At 39.3% G+C, this 9778-nt stretch overlaps 1 protein-coding gene across 7 annotated transcripts in view; it reads right to left on the bottom strand.

Annotated features, from left to right (window-relative positions):
• CEP192 (centrosomal protein 192) overlaps nt 1–9778 on the bottom strand; it is a 134611-nt gene that overhangs the window by 37752 nt on the left and 87081 nt on the right. For all 7 annotated transcript variants that reach the window (XR_001369462.2, XM_014582361.2, XM_014582363.2 and 4 more), the window contains 3 exons: nt 7094–7244; nt 4595–4773; nt 2967–3090 (listed from right to left, as the gene is read on the bottom strand). Coding sequence is in view for 6 of the 7 variants with exons in the window: in XM_014582361.2 (XP_014437847.1) it covers nt 2967–3090; nt 4595–4773; nt 7094–7244 (454 nt within the window). In the remaining variant the exon portion in view is untranslated. The remainder of the gene's footprint in view (nt 1–2966; nt 3091–4594; nt 4774–7093; nt 7245–9778) is intronic.

The raw sequence follows: 9778 nt of genomic DNA, 5'->3' as shown, positions 1-9778 counted from the left end.
CAGACAGAAAGAGACAGAGAAACAGAAAGCGAGAAATCACCCCCCAGGGGGAATGGCCACACCACAATCCCTTCTGCTCCGTTCTCCTCTAGGGATCTTGGGCATGTATGCATACGCGCCCGGCGTAAATTTTAAGCTACTGAGTCTGGGACTCGAACTGCAGTCGACTACATGGGCGTCTAGCGACAGCCATTATGCTAACTGCTGGTTTTTTGTTTTTTATTTTTCAGTGAGTAAATTTTTAAAAAGACATATATAGCAGAGCAAGACAGTTTTCTACCACTAATAAGTAAATATTCTGGGCTATGGGAAAAGTTATTTGTGAAAAAAATCTCTTCTACCATCTCCCTATCTTTGAAACCGTTATGTTGCACATAAATGCTCAGTAAATATTTAACTGATTTGTTGGTCCCAGTAATGTTTTCCTTCCAAAAATATCTATAAAAATAGCTGTCTCTTACAATTAATTACTTGAAATGTATTTCTAGGCCAACCCATAAGCCTATTTATATATGACAAGACTTACAAAAGCAATAAAATTGAATTATATTTGGAAGAATTTTTAATGATTTCTTTTTATTAAAAAAGATTTTAAAAAAATATTTGGACTAAGTCACAATATTTGGACTAATCTGGGACATGTGGGTTTCAGCTATAAGGCTTTCAATTTCTTCATTAGAGTTTTATTTCGTAGGGCTTTGAAGGCATTGAAATCTTTAAGGGTCCCCAACTGAGATGCAAATCCCACCAGGAGCACTAATGTCTTCAGCATTTATCAATGACTACATCGATGAAAAACAGCCCATAGAAAATGAGAACTAGCAAGAACTCTGCAGATAGTCAGCAGGCACTGCCTCAGGTACTTCACCTCTTCAGTCTTATCTCTGCTGCTAAGAAAGTGCAGAACTCAGAAAGAAAGAAACACACAATACACACCCCCCTAATGCTTACATGTTGCTTTATAAAATACGTGTACATGTATAACATACAGTCATGGTCACCAAACAATGGGATACACTCTGCAGAATGCTTCATTAGGCATTTTTGTCCTGTGCAAGTGTGATAGGGTGTACTCACACAAATCTAGATGCTTTAGCCTACTACACACCTAGGCCATGGTGTAGCCTATCGCTCCTAGGCCACAAGCCTCTATGGCATGTTACTGTACTGAAAAACTTAAGCAACTGTAACACAATAATAAATATTTATGTATTTAAATATTAGGTTTTCAGGAAACTCATGACATCTTTTCTATGTTTTTCTATGCAAAAATGTATCATGAGTTTCCTGATAATCCAAATACATCAAAACATAGAAAAGGTACAGGAAAAATATAGTATAAAAATTTTTTTGGTATTATTTATTTCATTATTATTATTATTTAATTTGCTATAAAGCATGTGTGCTTGACTGACAGAGAGAAACAGAGAGACAGTGAGAAAGCAAGCTGCCAGTTCTGGGACTCGAACCCCAGTCAGCCATGTGGGAATCCAACACCGTAACCAACAAGCCACCTGCTGGCTCCAAAACATTTTTTTGAGAGGTTTTGGCTATAGGGCGTGTGCACTTGCCAGACAGAAAGAGACAGAGAAACAGAAAGCGAGAAATCACCCCCCAGGGGGAATGGCCACACCACAATCCCTTCTGCTCCGTTCTCCTCTAGGGATCTTGGGCATGTATGCATACGCGCCCGGCGTAAATTTTAAGCTACTGAGTCTGGGACTCGAACTGCAGTCGACTACATGGGCGTCTAGCGACAGCCATTATGCTAACTGCTGGTTTTTTGTTTTTTATTTTTCAGTGAGTAAATTTTTAAAAAGACATATATAGCAGAGCAAGACAGTTTTCTACCACTAATAAGTAAATATTCTGGGCTATGGGAAAAGTTATTTGTGAAAAAAATCTCTTCTACCATCTCCCTATCTTTGAAACCGTTATGTTGCACATAAATGCTCAGTAAATATTTAACTGATTTGTTGGTCCCAGTAATGTTTCTCTGGATGATCATACCTTGGCTCCTGGTCTCATTCAAATAAACACTCCCAAAATATACACTCAACATTTTGGAAATAAACTTTATGTTGGTCTTCTGCAAAATTGTGAGGCCAAATAATGAAGCAACTTGGAGAAATAAAAGCCTTGTGCTGACCAGCGAAGTCCCTGTACAGCTGCACAGCTGCTGATTTATCTCCTATTGATAACTAGACTGTGGACAAAGGGCAGCTGTGTAAAAATGACTAGCCACACAAAGAGCATTCTAAAAGCAACTTAAAATACAATCTCTCAGAGCAAAAGACCAATATCACAAAAGCGCTAACCCACTAGGTTAGAAAAAATGATACAAAGAACAAAGAGACTGTAAAAGCTGGGAGAAAACTAGAAGAAAAGATGTGGAGAAGATGGAAAAGAAATGAAGAAAACAAAATTTTGTTTACTACTCACTTAGCATTTTATTACAATGTTTCTTAGAATATCCTATGTAGAAAATGGCAAGCTACATTATGGTTCAGAAATATTAAGTCAGGAAGCTGTGACAGAAAAATAAGCTTCAGACAAAACCAGAAAAATACGTAATCCAAACTAAAGTAATGAATGGCAGATTTAGGCTTTAGAGACACACTATGTCTTTTTCCATGCCCCAGTTTTTTCCTTGCTTTGTAATTTTGGCGACAGAGTACTAGGGTAAAACATTCTGATGTCTTCCATTCAGGGACTCTGTTCCTTCTCAAACATGTCTCTTCACCAAATTGAGTTACACCCTATCCAGATGTGTACACGACCTCTGTGTCAATGAAGGCATGAGTCTTCAACTCATTACTGTCCCACAAAACCTAGCATATACTTGGCAGAGTCAGTACAGTGCAAAATTTTACTGAACAAATTAAAATGATATATTATTTGATCCTGAGCAAGTCACCATGATAGCATCTGAGTAACACCCAGAAGAATATAGCAGTCGTACTTACTCTGGTGCAATAAATCCATGTTGTGGCGTGACTGTAAGGCAATGTGCTGGCCAGTACAGCTCAAATTTCAGTAACCTAACAGAATTATTTACAATCTGAAAACATCTGGTTTTTGCCATGTCACCTATTATATCAGACAAAGAAAATGATAGTTATAGTTAGAAATAGTGAAAAAGACAAATGTTAACAAATAATAATAATAAATCCTAGAGGGGGAACCAGCAGTTAGCGTAATGGCTATGTCGCTGGACTCCCACATAGTCGACCATGGTTCGCGTCCCGGACCCGGTGGCTTAAAACTCACGCCGGGTGCGTGTGCATCCATGCACAAGATCCCGAGAGGAGAACGGAGGAGAAGGGATTGTGGCGTGACCATCCTCCCTGGGGGGTGATTTGTCGCTTTCTGTCTCTATGTCTCTCTCTGTCTGTCTGGCGAGTGCAGGCGCCCTATAGCAAAAACCTCTCCAAATAAATAAATAAATAAATAAATAAATAAATCCTAGAGGACAGATAGACAGTGGTGTAACGTTAAGAGGCAATGGTCTGCAAGGCAAATCCTCATGAGAAGGTTCCCAGTGTAAGCCCGAAGCCCTCCCTGGACCATGGTTCGCGTCCCGGACCCGGTGGCTTAAAACTCACGCCGGGTGCGTGTGCATCCATGCACAAGATCCCGAGAGGAGAACGGAGGAGAAGGGATTGTGGCGTGACCATCCTCCCTGGGGGGTGATTTGTCGCTTTCTGTCTCTATGTCTCTCTCTGTCTGTCTGGCGAGTGCAGGCGCCCTATAGCAAAAACCTCTCCAAATAAATAAATAAATAAATAAATAAATAAATAAATAAATCCTAGAGGACAGATAGACAGTGGTGTAACGTTAAGAGGCAATGGTCTGCAAGGCAAATCCTCATGAGAAGGTTCCCAGTGTAAGCCCGAAGCCCTCCCTGGAGTTCTCTGGACACACATATGCCCATGATCCAGGACTGGCTGAGGCTGATGGAAGATCATAGCATCAAGACCCTATTGATGGTGCAGTCTCTCTGTCTCTCTCTGTTACAGGAAATATATATACTAAAAAACAAAAATAAAAAAGGAATCCTAACTAAATGCACTAGTATACTGATTTACTGTACTCTCTTAACTGATCAATTAAATTAAAGGAGTTTCAAAACCTTAGTAAAATAGTCCATTTGTTAATTCTCCAGCATTAGAAAGGCACTGGTAATACTGAATAAAGTTAGAGAAAACTGTAAATCTGAAAATCATTACTGCTTTGTCCTAGGTTTGGCATATACATATGTACCAGATTTATTCCTACCCTGAACCAACTGTGTCAGGGTTGAAGGTACTCAGAAGGTACTCAGAGGCCGAGTGTCCAGTGAGCTCGTTGGGAAGGTTTGATGGAAGGTTTGTTGATGAGTGGCTCTTCTGTCTGGGGAGTTGGAACCTGGCTGAGGAGCATGGCCTCAGGCTGAGGATGAGGCCCAGGGCATGACAGTTCTGCTGTGGTGGTGGGAGCAGATCCTGGTGAGCCAGGAGCCAAAAGCATATGAAACTCCCCAGTGTGTCTCAGATGAGTCACCGGTACAGGGAGTGGAGGCCCAGCCTCCACACGTAATCACAGACATACTCACATGGAGAAGGGGCCACCAGAATCAAGTGTTCGGGTTGGACCATCCACATCTCGTCTGAGGCTAATGCATCCTGAGGTGGGTGAGCAGTTTGTGAGAGAAGAGGAGAACCTTGAGGACCTCTAACTGGTAACACATCCAAAGAGATATTGCCACTGTGTTTTCCAGAAGTTCCCAACTCACTGGAAAAATTATTAATTGAAAAGTCAGAGAGATAGAAAAACAGAGAGAGAAAAATATAAAAGTGAGAAATAGCCAGATTATGTCACATATTTTGACATTAATTCTTCATAAACCTAAAACATTAAGACAAAACTAAAAGTTCATTAAATATCATGTATTTTTAGTGAATAAAAATCCTTTAAGGCTAGCCCAATGGCTGGTGGTTAAGGGAGCTGGCTCAGACATCTTCAAGTGAGCAATCTGAAACCAGGTCCTGGTAGCATGAAAAGCACACCAGATGCATGTGTGTGCATGCACAAAATCCCAATAGGATGGAGAAATGGAGACAGGATTGTGGTGTGATCAATCCCTGTGTGGGGTGGGGGGAGCTGCTTTCTCCCTTTCCCTTTCGGTCTTCTTCTGGCAAATTCACATGCCCTTTGGCAAATTGAAAAATAAAACTGGGCTGGCTCTATGGCCTGATTAAGGCAGCTAGGTCTCACCATGGCCAACAGCCCGATTTGAGTCCCAGTCTTGGTGCCTTGAAAAACATGCTGGGTGTGTGTGTGTTCTCCAAACCCCAACGGGGTAGAGAAAGGATTGCGGCATGACCATGGCCCTTTAGGGGGGTGCTTTCTCACTCTGTTTGCTTCTCTCTCTCTCTCTCTCTCTCTCTCTCGCACACATGCCCTCTAGACAAAATTAAAACAAACAAACCTATTAAATGCCCAAACTGTGTCAGTGAATTAAATATTTATATATTTTTAAAAAAACCTTCATACTGTGTATACCTAAAGATAGTATACAAAAAAAAAATCAAGAATAGGTCAAATATTACAATGAACTTATAATAGTCAATAATTAAAATTTCTTTCTGCCTTGTTCTGAATGTTATCTGAGGTCTCTCTAAAGATTTAACAGAAAATGACCCAATACTAGGAATTTAAAATAAATGAAACTCTTAATATATCTATAACTGTACAATAATAACTATGACAATACTAAAAAAAAAATTAAAACAGAAGAGTCTTCTGAGCAAAATGCAACAGTTAAGTAATACTAAAACACTTTAGAGAGATTTTTAGTAGGTATTGAAGAAAAGTGTTTTCTCGGAAGCCTTATATTAAAAAACGTAATTCAACTGAGTTTTGTAATTACCGAAGTACATGGCATAACTGAAGTCTAATTGTGCACCTCCCAAATTCTCCTACCATACAGTTAAGCTACACCTTTACCTATCTCAAATCGACACTTAGCAGAGAGAGAAATCTGTCCTTAACTCTTCTGCTGCTCTCTTACCCTTCATTTTCAAATCAGACCTCTAATGCCCCAGAGTAATAACTAAAAGAGATCTTGTACTACATTTGAACCAGAGCACAAGTGCTAACATTTCACAAAGTACTTAGGAAGTGTCAGTGGCAGTTCCAGACTTCTCTGGACTTCAGCTAAAAAGTTACTTAATTCTGGATAATTGCTTTGCTTCTCTGGCTTTAATTTGACAATCCAATCCTCTGTATCATCTCAGTCATAAAAGATAAGACTGATGAACTGTTTTTTGCCTCTTTTTCTAGATGACATGTACACTTGCCATAGAGAAAGAGAGGAGAAAGCATCCTCATGGGGAGTGGTCACATTGCAATCCTTTCTCCACCTCTCTCTCCTCTGAGGATCTGGGGCACACACACATATGTGCCCAGCATGTTTCTCAACCTGCTGAGTCTGGCTCCTTTAAGCACTAGACCATGGAGCCAGTCCAACTGAGGAACTGTTCTATATTGCAAGAGAGTAGACAGGCCAACTAAACACAGTGTGTGATCTTAGATTAGATTCTGGATCAGAGAAAGAGGGAAAAAGAAGCATTTTTGTTTGTGATTTTAGTTAGCCATAAAGAACATTAGTAGAACAATTGTCAGAATATAAATGGAATCTGGATTAAATGGTAGTACTGTGGACTAAATGGCAATACTGTGTCAATATTAAGTGTTTTAATTTTTATCATGGCCATGTAGGAGAGCACTGTCAGGACATTTAGGGCTAACTGGTCATCATCCATGCAACTTACTCTTAGATGGTTCAGAAAATAGTTATACACAAGTAACAAATGACAAGGTAAATATGGTAAAATGGTAATTACTAGGGAATCTGAATGTAGAGTATATGGGAGTTTTCTGTATTATGTTTAAACTTTGCTGGAAGTTTGAAATTACATTACTTTGATCTAGAAAGTAAAATTAAAGTAAATATTCTGAGACAAAATAATAATAATAAAGTATAGGGGGAAAAATCAGGTCTACTGTGAATCAAATAATCTTGAAATCTGATGGAAGATTTTTGTTTTACCTTTTAGATTCCAAAGGAGCTGTGGAAGAAGGCTGAAGAAATTCTCTGCTAGAAATGGAATCTCTGAATTCTCCAATTACTGAAAGTATAATTTTACGCATGTTTCCATAAAAGAGATGAACATCATTAGGCCACTGGGGAAGATCATATACTGAAATGGAAATACATGAATCTTCATATAAGCACATCACAAAATAACAGATGACTTTAAACATCTAAAGCCATAACATATTATTTCCTTAGGTTAGGAGAGGAGATATTTCAATTATTACTACTACTGCCTAGCATGAAAGTATAGGCAGTTCAGGGCCACTGGTTGGGGCTCAGGCTCTGAGCCTGAATTTGAACTCTCCTAGCCACTCATTAGCTCTGTGACCTTTGGCAAATTACTTAACCTCTATGAGCTTTAGTTTCCTCAACAATAATAAGGAGTAACAATGGGTTTTAGGGACTAATGTAAGCACTAAAATAAGAATGTTTTCAAAGACATACATGTCAACAAATATTTATATGAAGCTTACTGTAAGCCAAGCACTATTCTAATCCCTTTATATACATTAATTTAGTTCATTTCAGAACTAAATTAATGGGGCCAGCTGATGGCATGTGGAGGTGTTTTAAAAAAATAATATTTAATTCACTGACACAGAGAGAGAGAGAGTTATGTCACTGGACTCCCGCATTGCTAACCAAGGTTCAAGTCTTGGACTTGGTAGCTTGGAACTCATGCCAGGTGTGTGTGCATGCATGCCCAAGATGCTGGGAGAAGAATGGAGAAGGGATTGTGGCATGGCCATTCTCCTTGAAGGGGTGATTTATTACCTTCTCTCTCACTGTTTCTGTCTGTCTCTCTCTCCCCAAATGAGCATATATGCCCTAAGGCAAAAAAAGAAAACCTCTACAAAAAATAAAAAATTACTACCTCCAGTTCAAAGGTAAGATATCTAAAGCACAAAGAGGTTAAGTGTACATGTCTATAAGTGGCAGTCTCATAGACACTCCATTTAAGCAAATATAAAAACAAGACGCTTTTTATATAATTACTTGTAATTAGTAATATAGTACTTGGGCCTGTCCCATCGCCTAGTGGTTAAAGCAGTTGGATACCTCATGGCCAACTATGGTTCACATCCTGGCCCAAGTGATGGGATTCTCTTGCCAGGTGTGTGTGTGTGCGTGTGTGTGTGTGTGCATGTGCACAAAGTCCAACAGGATGAAGAAATGGAGGACTGCAGCATGATCCATTAGGGGGTGGCTTTCTTGCCCCCTCCCCCTTCTCTATCTCTGGTGAGTACACATACCCCTGGCAATGAAAAAGGAATAACAGAGTACTTAAGATAAACATCTATAGATCAGGCTATACAAATCTGTAATTATGAGAAATTTTATAGAATATACTTTTATTCTATATACAAGAATTATAAAAATGGAAATTTTGAAAGGACATAGTAACAGTAAATTTAAATTAACCAAGACATGTGACTAGAAGTTTTCAACTGTGAAAATATTTGCCAAAAATTACACATTTTGCAAAATTGAGATCAGTACAAATAGTTGTAATATGTTTAAGCAAATGAAATTCAAAATAATTACATAAAAAGTGTTGACTGCAGCATTCTCATAGATAATCTATAGTAACGACCAACACAAAAAATGTAGGATTGTTTCCTCCATCAAATGGACAACAAATATACCAGCCTAAAACAGTATTCTTGGGACCCATGGTGTAATGGTTACATCACTGGACTCCCACGTAGTTGAATGTGGTTTGAGTCTCAGACCCAGCGGCGTAAAACTCACGCCAGGCACGTGTGTATGCGTGCCCAAAACCCTGAGAGAATGGAGAAGGGACTGTGGCATGGAAATCCCCACGGCAGGTGATTTCTCACTTTCTGCTTGTCTCTTGTTTCTCCAGTGAGCACATGTGCCCTACAGCAAAAATCTCTCTTCAAACAAACAAACAAACAAATAGTATTTCTTTGAATGGAAATCTGGCGCCCCAAAGACCCAGCCGAAGTCCCAACTCAATCCATTCCAGATGGGTGATATTGGCAGTTTACTTGAGCTCTCAGTTGGGTCTGTCAATGCAACCCTTAACATATTTCTTTAATTTTTATATATACAGCTCCCTCTAACTGGAACCTCCTACCTCATCCAGGTCCTATCATCTCCATTTAGCCAAATCCTCCTTCTTCCTCAAGTCTACTTCAAGAGTCATTTCATCACAAGTGAGTGCTTTTTTTCTGTACCCTCCCAGAATCCTAAAAGTATCTCTATTACAACACTTTCTATATTGCACATTTTAAAAAATTATTTAATTTCATTCATTATTATTATTTTAATTTGACAAGAGAGACAGAAAGAGAGAGAGAAGGGGAAAGTGAAACAGCAGATCACCAGGTCGGGACTTGAACTGCAGTCGTCCATGTGGGAGTTCAGTACTTTAATCACCACACCACCTGGTGGTCCCTCCATATTGCACTTTAATCATCTGTCTTACCCTCAATCTATGAGCCCTTCATGGGCAATGACTGCATCCTGTACTTCCACATCCCAGTATCTACATATTGACTGGCAGCTGGTCCTCTCAGTGTGTGTACATTTACTCAATGAACAAAATGTTGCTGAATTGTGGAACTATGTCAACTACTAAGCCACTATCAACTCTTGCTACCTACTTTTAAT

Source organism: Tupaia chinensis, unplaced genomic scaffold, assembly GCF_000334495.1.
Source record: "Tupaia chinensis unplaced genomic scaffold, TupChi_1.0 Scaffold143584_1, whole genome shotgun sequence".
Lineage (NCBI taxonomy): Eukaryota > Metazoa > Chordata > Mammalia > Scandentia > Tupaiidae > Tupaia > Tupaia belangeri.
The sequence above is the reverse complement of the archived record's forward strand: the minus strand, read 5'-3'. Positions and strand labels throughout refer to the sequence as shown.